This window comes from Hemitrygon akajei, chromosome 32 (assembly GCF_048418815.1).
Source record: "Hemitrygon akajei chromosome 32, sHemAka1.3, whole genome shotgun sequence".
Taxonomy (NCBI): Eukaryota; Metazoa; Chordata; class Chondrichthyes; order Myliobatiformes; family Dasyatidae; genus Hemitrygon; species Hemitrygon akajei.
This window is the reverse complement of record NC_133155.1, coordinates 5,425,006-5,438,443: the sequence shown is the minus strand read 5'-3', so window position 1 is coordinate 5,438,443 and position 13,438 is coordinate 5,425,006. Positions and strand designations below refer to the sequence as shown.

The 13,438-nt window shown below is 43.5% G+C and overlaps 1 protein-coding gene across 2 annotated transcripts in view; it reads left to right on the top strand.

Annotated features, from left to right (window-relative positions):
- The window catches only part of LOC140719776 (PR domain zinc finger protein 1-like), a 76,123-nt gene that overhangs the window by 42,146 nt on the left and 20,539 nt on the right, over positions 1-13,438 (top strand). Inside the window, exons 1-2 of one of the 2 annotated variants that reach the window (XM_073034642.1) lie at positions 11,393-11,498; positions 11,627-11,876. In XM_073034642.1, the coding sequence (XP_072890743.1) occupies positions 11,490-11,498; positions 11,627-11,876 (259 nt within the window). In that variant the 5' untranslated portion in view covers positions 11,393-11,489. Of the gene's footprint in view, positions 1-11,392; positions 11,499-11,626; positions 11,877-13,438 lie in introns of those variants that run through there. The other variant, XM_073034643.1, reaches the window with a different exon arrangement.

Below are 13,438 nucleotides of genomic sequence, written 5' to 3'. Positions count from 1 at the left end.
CAGTCTTCACTGTGGAAGACACTAACAGTCTGGTGGAAATTCCAGGTATCAGGGATCGTGAAGTGTGTGAAGCTACCATAACTAGAGAGAAGGTTCTTGGGAAACTGAAAGGTCTGAAGGTAGATAAGTCACCTGGACCAGATGGTGTACACCCCAGAATGTTGGAAGAGGTGGCTGACAAGATCATGGAGGCATTAGTAATGATCTTTCAAGAATCACTAGATTCTAGAAGACTGGAAAATTGCAAATGTCACTCCAGTCTTCAAGAAGAGAGAGAGGCAGAGGAAAGGCAACTGTAGGCTAGTTAGTCTGACCTCAGTGGTTGGGAAGATGTGGCGGTCAATTATTAAGGATGAGGACACAGGTTACTTGCAGGTACATGATAAAATAGGCCGTAGCCAGCATGCTTTCCTCAAGGGAAAATCTTCCCTAACAAACTTGTTGGAATTCTTTGAAGAAATAACAAACAGGATGGACAAAGGAGAATCATTTGAAGCTGTGTACTTGGATTTTCAGAAGGCCTTTGACAAGGTGCCACACATGAGGCTGCTTAACAAGCTACAAGCCCATGGGATTACAGGAAATATTCTATCATTTCTGTAGGGAAAGTGGTGAAAGGTTCAGGTTCAGGTGAAAGAGTGAAGTTGGGATTAAGGACTGCAGGAGATGAAGGTTGGGGCAGTAGGTAGATTGGAGAAAAATGACTGTGGATTCATTTGAGCCTATCATTTAATTTGCATATCTACTGTATTGTCTGTCTTTCTTTGTGTGTCATTATTCATTGATTTGTTTGTGCTTCTTTGCATCTACTGTGAATGCCCGCAAGAAAACAAACCTTATGGATTGTATATGGTGACAGATACGTACTTTGATAATAAACTTACTTTGAACTTTGAAAGGTTTTCAGTCTCCAAGGCTTGGGAAAACATGCAACTCTTTCCCATGGAGGGTCGATCAGCCTGGCTGTTTAATCAACCCAATCCTGCTGGTTGGGTTTGCAAATTGGTGGCTTGATGATTAAAAACCAGGACGGGGGACAGACCGTTAATGAATCATTACATTAACCATGAAAGGATCTGAACTGTAACACATACTTACTACACCTCCAACATCCTGCAGGATAGGAAGAAGTGCAGACAAGCCTTTGCTGAAAAATCACTGTCTGCCTGCTGTGTCTGACTCAATAAAAGTTCTGTTTCAGTCTGAATATTGGTCTCTTTTCATCGGTAACTATTCTGAAGAGAATTACCCTCTTTTGAGGGGTAGTCAAGATCAGAGATTAGATAAGAAATGCATATTTCAATTACTTCCCTCCTTGGCAGCTGAGGACTATCTTTTCCAAATCTGCCTCTGATATGAAACACAGGCTGATTGTAAGTCGCAAGATGTTTGAGGGGAAGTGAGAGGGTGGGCAGGTGGGAAGGGGATTCTCTTGCTGCTGTAATCTTGTTTCATCTTGTTGTTGAACATAGTGGGGCATTCTATATTGGTGCTTGATTGTGTGGAGACCCTTGGGGGATGCTCCCAGCACATCCTTGCATATGTTGGTTGCTGATGCAAGTGACACATTTCACTGTACGTTGTGATGTTCTTGTGATAAATCAATCTGAATCAGGAGGATGGGGACGAGCTGAGTAAGTGGTAAGAAGATTGCTGATGGAAAAATGTGAAGTCATCTCCTTTAGTGCACAACATGCAAATAGAATATTTTTAAGCGATAGAAGTCTAGATAACATTAATACTCAAAACGAGGCATGTGTCCTTTTACATTGATCATTTTGATACAGCAAGAGATTAGGAAAGCCTTTGTGGGAGAATTGAGCTGATGAGTAAAGAGATCTGACTGTCTTTCAGCTAGAAAATCAGCTTCTTTATGTAGAGCCTTGGATAAAATCAGCTAGACTGTTGTGTACAGCTATGCTCAACTTATCTAAGAGAGGATTTCCTTGAGAGAATACGCCAAAGATTTGCTCCAGGGATGGCTGAGTGAAATTTTTTACAAGAATCCTGCTTATTTAGAGTATCCAATCTGGACAACAGACCATCTCCACTCTACATTTCTTAACATTGACAAGTCTAGAATCATAGAGTCATAGACAGCAACAGCAAAAGCAGGCCTTTCGGCCCATCTATTATTCTGTGTAGACTCATCGACCCACATCTGAACCATACCCTTCCCATCCATGTACCTATCCAAACTTATCTTATATGTTTCAATTGAACCTCCAGCACCTCTACTTCTTTAGGAGTTCGCGAAGATTCGGCATGACATCTAGAACTTTGACAAACTTCTGTAGATCTGTAGTGGAGATTATATTGACTGGCTGCATCATAGCCTGCTATGGAAACACCAATACCCTTGAACAGAAAATCCAACAAAAAGTAGTGGACACAACCCAGTCCACCACTGAGCACATCTACATGAAACACTGTTGCAGGAAAGCAGCATCCATCATCAGGGATCCCACCGCCCAGCTCATGCTGTCTTCTTACTGCTGCCATCAGGAAGAAGGTACAGGAGGTTTATGATTCACACCACAAGGTTCAGGAACAGTTACTACCCCTCAACCATCAGGCTCTTGAACCAAGGGTGATAACTTCACTCAAATTCACTTGCCCCATCATTGTGATGTTCTCACAACCGATGGACTTACTTTCAAGGACTCTTCACCTCATGTTCTCGATAGTTATTGTTTACTTATTTATTATTATTATATTTTTCTTTTTGTATGTGCACAGTTTGTTGTCTTTTGCACACTGGCTGAGTGCTCAAGTAGGGTGGTCTTTCATTGATTCTGTTATGGTTATTATTCTATAGATTTATTGAGTACGCCCACAAGAAAATAAATCTCAGGGTTGTATATGGTGACATATCTGTATTTTGTTAACAAATTTACTTTGAACTTTGAATTTCCAGAGGCAGCTTGTTCCTTTCTTGCATCAGCCTCTGAGTGAAAGTTCCTTCTCGGATTCCTCTTCAATGTTTCACCTTTCACTCTGAGCATATGACCTCTAGTTCCAGTCTCACCCAGCCCGAAGGCCTGCTTGTATTTGCCCATCTTTACCCTCATTATTGTGAACGCATCTATCAAATCTCCCCTCATTGCTTCAGGGAATAAAGTCTTAACGTACTCAAACTTTCCTGACCACTCAGGTCCTCCAGTCCTTTCAATATCCTTGCAAAATTTTCTCTGTACTCTTTCAATCTTTCCTGTAGGTAGGTGACCAGAATTGAACACAATATTCTTTTTTTTTAAATTTCCCAGCTGAGAAAGATAAGATGGTAAATAATAATAATAATAACAACAACAAGTACTTTATTGATCCTGAGTGGGAAATTCTTTTGCTACAGCAGCATCATTCAAAAACTAAAAGTTAAAAACTGTGGATGATGTCAATCTGAAATAAAAACAAGTAATGCTAGAAGTACTCACCAGGTCAGGCAACATCTGTAGGGAGAGAAGGAGAGTCAACCCCAAGGAAATGTCTTTGACCTGAAATATTAACTGTTTCTTATTTCGGTAGATATTGATAGAGTTGATGAATAGTTTTTGCTGTTAATGATTTTATGGCATTTAATGGCCCCTCATATCTGTCTTGCAGGCCCACCTGCACTGGTTATAATGCATAAATGAGTGAATCCTTGATCCTGTTACTGAAATAGTTCACAGCAACCACTTCTCGCTGATGTACAGGTCACTCTGATGTATGTTAAAATTGTAAAGCCACATTGTAAGACTTGTAAGGCACATAATTGGGCCATTTTGTTCACAATGTCATTTACACTAATCCCATTTGCCTCACTGCACATTATTGTATCCACTCTGTCTCCTTAAACAAGGGAAAGTCTGCAGATGCTGGAAATCAGAGTAATACACACTAAATGCTGGAGGATCTCGGCGAGTCAGGCAGCATTTTGGGGTCGAAATCCTGATGAAGCAGCCTGAAATGTCGACTGTTCCCTCTTTTCCGCAGGTGCTGCTTGTCCTGCTGAGTTCCTCCAGCAGTTTGTATGTATTACTGTCCACTTAATTGTCCCTTTAAACGTCTCCTGCCATGAGAACATGAAATCTGTATCGTGCTTGAATGTGTGGGAATTCACTCAGCCGCATTCCTGTGTGTTGTGTTCTGAAGTTCACCACGGACCCTTCTACCTCAGTGTAAGCCACCACTATGCTGTTTGCAAAGTATCTTTGGCCAATTTTATGTTTTATTTGTTGCTGGGCATGCAATTGAACAAGAACAGTGCTTTCTGCCTGGTGAATGGGTGAGGGGCAGTGCTATGTATTAATGTATGTTTTTCCCTTATATGTTGCCCTCAAACTTTCATGAGTGTTACATACTGAATGTAATTTATTTATTGAGATACAGCGCTTCCAGCCTTCGAGCTGTGCACCAAACTACTTCCGATTTAACCTTAGCCTTATCACAGGACAATTTTCAATGACCAGTTAATCTATCAACCAGTAGGTCTTTGGACTGTGGGATAAATCAGGAGCACCCGGTGGAAACACACGCAGTCATGGGGAGAACGTACAAACTCCGCACAGACAGCAACAGGAATTGAGACACTATGCTACCGATATGTGAGAAGGCGTTCTGGGTAAACCATAAACACCGGAGATGCTGGAAATCCAGAGCAGTGCAGGCCAGGCAGTGTCTGTGGAAAAGAATAATCAGTCGGCGTTTTGGGCCAAGACCCTTCTACAAGTAAAATAAACAGCTGCACGTTTGTCCCTCACCTCTCCGTCTCCTGTGTGTGTCATTCTCGACCCCCAGTACCACAAACATAACACACAGGTTGTGAGTTCATCACTAAACCAGCTCACTCTTCGGTCTCATCGCCCTCTCCTGGGCATTTGCCGCCAAGACAGTTCCCTGGTTGCCTCGTTTCCTCTATTAGCATTTCTAAAATGGGGGAAACGAGAGCTGTTTAATATTGTATTTAATATATTTCTCATTGTAACTCATCGTGTTCGACTTATTTCTTATGCAACTTGTAGTATTTTTATGTTATTGCACAAATTTCACGTCACATGCCGGTGATAATGAACCTGAATCTGATTCTGTATTGCTGCCGCAAAACGACAGATCTCACGACGTATTCCGGCGGTAATAAACTCGATTCTGATTGATCTTAACCCCAGTTGTCCAGCTTGTCACTTTACCTCCTGTTCTTTAGGCCCACTCCGTTTTAAAAACAACATATTTCCTTTTGTCGTGTTTAAATCAATTCGGACGTTAAAGGAGCTCCATTATAAGTAACTTTTTTTCCAGAAACTTCCCACTTGAAGAATTATGTTGCATTCCAACTGTCCAATTTATGATTTAACCTGGTTTCCTGATTTAATTCGTGCCGGGTGATATCTGACCCCCCTTACCCCGCATTTAAAACTGTGAGCCTGAGCTGACTGAATTCTGTTTAGTTCAAGCGGCGAATTCGAAGTCCTTTTTAACGCATTAATCGCCGAATTGTAACTGCGAGGGTAACTTGATCGGTAAAAAAAAAATTGTAAATTGGAACGACCTGGAAACCGCATCCAGATTTGCCATCTGTTCTTGTACACTCTGTAACAACGGCTAAGTTTTGTTTTTGGTGTTTGGTGATGGGGAACGGGGTGTGTATGTGTGTAGGTTCATGAGGTGGGACCCCCCCCTCCCCCCACTCCTACATTTTACATTGTCGGCGGCATCACATCCTCACAACCGCTGGTTCGAGTCATTATATAACCCCGGCTCCAACTCTTTCGAATAATGATACCTGTTGATATCAGAAACTCTGCGAAATTCTCCCAAGAGTGAGTAATTGTTAAAACTAATCCCAGCTCGGGGAATATCCGCAGTTGTTTGTTGCTGCGATTTCTCCCGCCTTCTGAATAAATTATTGCTTTAAAAATGGACCGTGCGATGCGGTACCTTTACTACAAGGGAGTCCTGAAGGGGTCAGCGATAATGACGCGTGTGCCAGGAATTATTGTGACATTGGAGAAAATCAAGGGAACCAACTTTCTGGTTCGGTTTTGACGATCCGAAACTTTAACGTGATAGCAAAAAAAAACCCTGAGTTTTGTGTGAGGTGACTGGGACATGGTGAGGAGCCGCGCCACCTAGATCAATTGGAGGCTAGGAATCCTCAGGCTGGTTGGCCATCTCGTTGCCAGCTCTGCCCCTAGTTACGATCAGGGCACCCAGCGAAGCTGCCAAAGCATTCTTGGAAACAAGTATGAACATTCCCGCTTGCTATTGGGAACTCAAAGCCGTGACAACCCAACCTGTGAAGCACATGAGCAGACTGTTCGCTTCTCAATAAGAATATGACTAACCCATCGCATTACTGTTTATCCTATTCTAACCCTATATTTCTCGATCTCTTATATATATATCTCCTTTCTAAATGGTATCAGTGACTGCGTCTCTCTCTCTCACAAACACACACACACACACACACACACACACACACACACACACACACACACACACACACACACACACACACACACACACACACACACACACACACACATTCAAATGATACTCCTTACTCTCTTGCAGAAAGTTCCGCTTGTTTCTCTCCTAAATGGTTACTTCCCGACCTGGGGTCTATGGTCCCCTTGTAGGGGTCCATGGCATAAAAAGAGGTTTAGATTGTGACTGTGTTCTAAACTCCCCAAACCCAATGGAAAACATCCTATGTCCCACCCTGAGAGGGCTTCTGAGAATCTCATGTAGTTCAATAGGTCCTCATTGTGGTAACTCCTGGCTAGAAGCTCAGCCTACTCAATCTCACCTCTCCTACAACCAACCTGCAACTGAAGACCAGTTTGGTGAATCATCTAGAGCAACTGGGAACTCATTTCTAATAACAGGGAATGAATTCAGAAGAATTGTCCAGTTCGATATCAGTACAGCTGTAATAAAATAGCTTTTCTAATGTACCTCAAATCCTCTTGTAATCAGCCACTTGCTCTTCATTATTACCCGCTGTGCCTAGAGTTGTTTTTTCAGTGGCTTGTGTGGACATACGCATCTACCAAAGGAGGTGTAAGGTGTTCCTTCCCTCCGCCAGCCTGCAGGACACGCTTGGGCAAGGAGTAGCTCCTGTTTAGCCCCCTGATCAGGGTCACATGAAGCCATGGGAGCAGGTGGTAGATGGCCGTATGAGCAGCTGGTGCAGATCACAAGTCCTGGTTATGTGACCACTGACACCAGGCAGACAATCTCTGAAGAGTATTGATAATGGTTGGGGTCACCCGTTTTGTAAAGTCACTGACCAGAAGAAAGTAATGGCAAACCACTTCTGTAGAAAAAATTGGCAAGAGCAATCATGGTCATGAGACCATGATTGCCTGTGTCATGACCATGGCACATGATGATGATGGTGTGTATAGGGAAACCAAATCCCTTTGAATATCAATACATTGCAGTCCTCACCATTCAACAAATACCCAGTATTTCTGGGATTCTTCTGTCAGAAAGGATTTCCCCACACTTTTTTCCATATTACACTCTGCTTGCCAAGTTGATGCCCATTCATTCTGTTTCTTTCATTATCATCCTTATGTGTCATGACATATGACATGGGCAATCAAGGTCTATGACCATGGTTCTTCTTGACAAGTTCTACAGACGTGGTTTGCTATTGCCTTCTTCTTGGCAGTGTCTTTACAAGACGGGTGACCCCAGCCATTATCAATACTCTTCAGAGATTGTCAGTCTGGCATCAGCAATCACATAGCCAGGGCTTGTGATATGCACCAGCTGCTCATACGACCATCCACCACCAGCTCCCATGGCTCCATGTGACCCTGATCAGAGGGGCTAATTAGTGTCGACTCTTTGCCTAAGGGTGACCTGCAGGCTAGCTGAGGGAAGGAGTGCTTTACACATCCATTTGTATCTCCACCCTGCCACTAATTCTGTTACTTTACATCCTCTTGAAGCCTCCTTACCCCCTTATCACCACATGCATTCCCATTTAGAATTTTTGGTTCATCCAGCAAAATTGTAAATATTATGGTTCTAGATTGCCATGGGTGGACAGGAATATAGAACAATAGTTGCAATCATATTAGCAAAGAAAATTTATTTTCAGCATTTTGGATGTGGACTTGTACTATAGACTTTTTTCAGTCTTGTCATTTTTTTATACTCTGTGTATTTTACCCAATCTGGTTTTTTTTTGCATGGGGAGGATGGATTTGGGGGTTAATGATAATGCTGTCTTTCTTTTCTTTCTTGGTTTCATGGCTATCCGGAGAAGAAGAATTTCAGAGTTGTATACTTTGACGATAAATGAAGCTTTGAACTTTTAAAAGGGACTAATGCCCTACTCCTGTTCCCAGCTCACCAAACTGCTGCCGTAGATTGTGAATGTTAAGTGCTGAGACGAACTCTGCCGTTCACACTGGACACATCAGCCATGTGATGTGAATAGGCAGTTTAAATAGTTCAGCACAGATGTTCGGCTGAACGGTCTGTTACCGGGTGGTACGTTTCTATGACTCTATGGCTTCTGACCTCCAAAGCCAAGAGTAAATGCAGGTCATTCTGGTTCCTGAGGGCTCCCTAACATGATGAGAATTTTGCAGCGGTGTCTCAGAAAGGCAGCATCCATTATTAAGGACTTCCAGCATCCAGGGCATGTCCTTTTCTCACTGTTACCATCAGGTAGGAGTACGGAGGCCTGAAGCCACACACTCAGTGATTCAGGAACAGCTTCTTCCCCTCTGCCATCCGATTCCTAAATGGACATTAAATCTTTGGACATTTCCTCACTTATTTTTAATATACAGTATTTCTGTTTTTGCATGTTTTTAAAAAACTATTTAACATGTGGAACTGATTTCCTTGTTTATTGATTTTAATTATTTTATTACATTTATTATCATTATTAATAATAATAATAATATTTTCTCTGCTAGATTATGTGTTGCATTGAACTGCCACTGCTAAGTTAACAAATTTCACGTCACATGCCGGTGATAATAAACCTGATTCTCATTCTGGTTCTGAGAGACAAACCTCCTGACATCCCAAAAACACCCCGCCAGTGGCAATCTATTTACTTTATTTGAATGTAAATGTAAAGAAATCTTCTTTGGACTTTGAACTGCTAGGCCCAATGCAGGAGTGTGAAGGAGCTTGATACCACTGGGGGCAAATCCTCAGGCACTGCCCAAACATTCATTCCCTCCACCACCAGTGCTATATTTTTATAAATTTCAGAAGTAAACCATACAAAATTAAAAACATATATATATATATATATATATATATATATAAAGGGGAAAAAGACAATGTGAAAAACTTTTACATTGAATGTTGTTACATTCAGTTCCGTAAACTTCTAAATAAAAAAATAATGTGTAATACTTGTGACCCCTTCGTAGTCTGAGGGGTGTCTGCATCCAGCTCCATTTCTCCATGCACAGTGGTGGAGAGACCCCACATAGTCCTTCCCCATAGATCCCTAGCACTGTCTCCCTCAACATGGACTGCTGCTGCTACCTGGCTGAGTTATTCTGACAGCACCTCCTGAACCTGTGAGCTCCACCACCAAGAAAAACAAGAGTGGAAGGTGTGTGGGTACATCTCCAAGTCCTACACCATCCTGATTTGGTAATACCTTGTTGATTTTGTGCCTCGTCCACACAGGAAGCTGGTTTGTGTGTGGGTACATCTCCAAGTCCTACACCATCCTGATTTGGTAATACCTTGTTGATTTTGTGCCTCGTCCACAGAGGAAGCTGGTTTGTGTGTGGGTACAAGTGAGACTGTACTTATGCAAATATATTCTGAGAATTGTGTTCATCAAGCACAAGGGCTGCAATTGGCAGCTTGGGACAAACGCACAGTCTTTGTGTTAAGTTGCCTCTGTAATTCTATGGTAGATGTGATCAAAATGTTAGCAGATCCTCAGTGTCTGGATTAATGTCAGCCAGGGATCAAATCCACATCTCATCCAGCCTCCAAACCCTCTGAGATATCTTTGCCTCCGACTCTAAATCTTTGCGCTTTTCATTAGTAATGGAGCTGCCATTGGCAGCCACACCTAGAGTTGTAAAACTCTGAAATATCCCCAGTAAACCTCCCTACCTCCTTTTATGCCTGTCTTCCTTCATGTATGGCACGCCTCGATAAGCTTCAGTGCCTGGTCAAATTTCTGCATATCATCCCAATGTTTCATCCTCTGTGTGAAACTGCAAAATGTGGAATTTGGAAGTGAGCTTTGCTGCTTTGTTTTGGTGGGGCTCAATGAGACAAGAACAGGTTGGTGCTGTGGACCTGCTTCAGAGAAAGTTGGTGACCGCGGGACCCACTGGAAGTTGTGTCTTGATTGCCAGTGGGGCACAGTTCTTCAGACACCTCCCTTCAGGTGCCAATCTCTATAGGATCTGTGCCTTGGTCAGTCTATAAACATGAAAAGTTTTCAGATGTTGGAAATCCAAAGCAACACACACACACACACACACACACACACACACACACACACACACACACACACACACACACACACACACACACACACACACACACACACAATGCTGGAGGAACTCAGCAGGTTAGGCAGCATCCATTGAAATTAATGGATAGTTGACATTTTGACCCAAGACCCTTTAGTTGACCCTTGGTCAGAGTAGGTGAGATTGGAGGCTGATTGAAGGCTGATGTCCATGGCTATGTGATTGTACCTGAGAGACCCATACGGAAACGGAGCCATGCCCATAGTATCTGTGAAACCTACACCCCAGGAGAAGGTGACGATGGGAGACCCAGTACAGTGTTTAACCATGGGACCTGTGTGCTCTGGCTGGTGGCAGTGGATTGTGGGGGGGTGGGGGGGGGGGGAAGAAAGGAAAATCTTGACAGAAATATTCTCAGCTCCGGGATTGTGCTTCTGGGCCTTAGCAGCGTTTAAATCCAAGATGAGCGGGAATCGCGCACCCGACACAGGAGGCAAAACGGGTGTCTCAGAGAGCAGGGTTGTGGGCAAAACGCCACCGGGGAGTTGGTGGTCTGGTATGAGTTCCTCAGTTATTCCTTCCTGCAGGATTTGAGACTCGAGTCTGGTAGGAATCCAACACGAAGTGTAAACTCTATGATGCCGATTGATCAATATCCCCTGGCTCTCTGCTATTCCCTCATTCAGAAAAGAAACAACAAATTACATCAGCTGTTCGAACGCTGTCGTTCTACTTCCTGCTCTGGAGAGGCATTCTCTTTAATATCGGACAAAGATGAGAGGCGATTTGCCTGTCAGATGGGGTGGGGTAAATGATAGTTAAAAAAAAGGATGTTAATAGTACGCACAGAGAGAGAGAGCCAACCCTACCACGTGACAGCTCTTATAAATAACTCGCTTATCATGACAGCGTTAGCCTGAAACCTGTAAAGTGTTGCTACGTAGGGGGAGTCGTACGAGTGATTGTACTCCCAGTTCTGTTGCGCTCACAGTAACACTGAAAGGTGCAGAGTGGACCCGTGATTACATGGAGCAGGTTGAGAACTTGTTTTGATTATATTCGCCTGATCCGATTCTTTAATGGAATCAGGGACGCCAGTGATACTCGATCGTTACATTAAAGCGTTCACCCAAATGTTTACGTTAATGTAATTTTCACCATAGGTTTATTCCGCCGGGCGGCTGCATCATTTTCTGGACGGCCACAACGAGTGTAAGAGTAATTGGATGCGGTACGTGAACCCCGCACACTCGGCCGCGGAGCAGAATCTCGTCGCTTGTCAGAAAGGCACCGACATTTACTTCTACACAGTGAAGCCGATCCCCCGCAGCGATGAGTTGCTGGTCTGGTACAGCCGAGAGTTTGCCGAGAGATTGAATTACCCCCCAAGCGACATGGTGATGTTTAAATTCAGTGAGTCTTCGGTTTTTTAATTGAACTATATATTTTTTTATATCGAAGTTGCCGAGAATGGAAATTTGCTTCTACTCTTGTCCAGTTTAAAATAAGGACTCCACCCCCTTCCCCACACCTCGCAGTGGTCATTCAAACAGCCGGAATGTAAAAGGTCTGAAACTTTTCCCCCAAGTTTGGGCCCGAGGGGTCTGCTCTCTTACCCACTTTGGGGCATTGAGGTGGGTTAATCGCTAGCGACAGAAGTGCAAAAGTTCCCCTCTCTTCTACTGCTCATCTCCCCCCCCCCCCCCGGTTAACCCTGTGCTCTCCCCTCCCAAGCAAGCGGCAAGATGCGTCCAAGCGGTTTCCACCAGCTGGTATATTCTCCTTGGCGTGTTCGGTGTTGGCCACTTACAACCGCTGCCCCACGCTCTCTATCTGCACCCCACCACGGGATTGTTTATTGTTGTACAGTAGTATTTTCCCGGTCACGTATAGAATTCAAAGCATGTAAGAACTTCTGATAGCGGGGAAGGAAGATGCGACTGACAAGAGCCGGTCGTTTGCTGAATACAGAACGGGGGGCGGGGGGCGGAGAGAAGGGTCACGGGAGAGAGGCAATGTTTTAAACGTTGTTGCAGTTCACTCTTTAGTAAGTCCGGTGATTGCGGCGATAGTGCTATGCTGAAACCATGCAGACCCGCTCCAAATCTCACGTTAAATGTCTAACCCCTTCGAATCGGACGCATTGCCCCGCTTCGCGTGCCGAGCCGTTTGAGAACGGCGGGGGAATGGGCTGACTGATGAGGATGTAATGTGCCCCATATGTAACCCCCACCCCCTCATCACAACCGCTTTACCCAAAACCTCCCTTAACCCATCAATGGGCATGGTTGGCGTCAGCGGGTATTAACCAACTCCCCCTTTACCCTGGAACCCTTCCTTCATTGCTCTGTGAGACCAGAGTTTTAAAAAAAAGGTCAGCAATCAAAGGTTTAGATAATCGTACCTGTTCCCTCTCACGTAACAAGAGGGGAAAGTGTTGGAACTAAACTGTTAAATCCAGATTTCACGGTGTGATTACAAGAAGTTTCAAATTTCCTGCATATCAAAGCTGATGCGAAAGGGAGACACGGCAGCGCGGTGATTCCTTTCATTTTAACCCTGAGATGCGGTTAGCAAGATAAACCTTCCTTTAAGAGAAATAATTTACACTTTCAAGCAGTCACCCCCCCTCCCTATATTATGTCCTGTAGGTGGAGGCTGTCTGTACCTTCTAAACACTTCAAAGGTTTGTGGAGCGGGGCTTGTTTTTTAAGAGATGAGATTAGAAGGCGCAATTGGGAAGGGTGAAGATTTATTAAAATGATGGAGTTGTGTTTCTCCCCAACTCCATTTTCATTGTATTCTACCCACTCAGAATCAGAATCAGGTTTAATATCGCGAACTTTGTTGTCTCTGAGGCGGCAGTGCATTGCAATACATAATAATAGAGAAAACTGTGAATTACAATAATACATATATAAATATAAAATTATTATAATCTATATAATAATTTAAATAAGTAATGCAAAAATAGA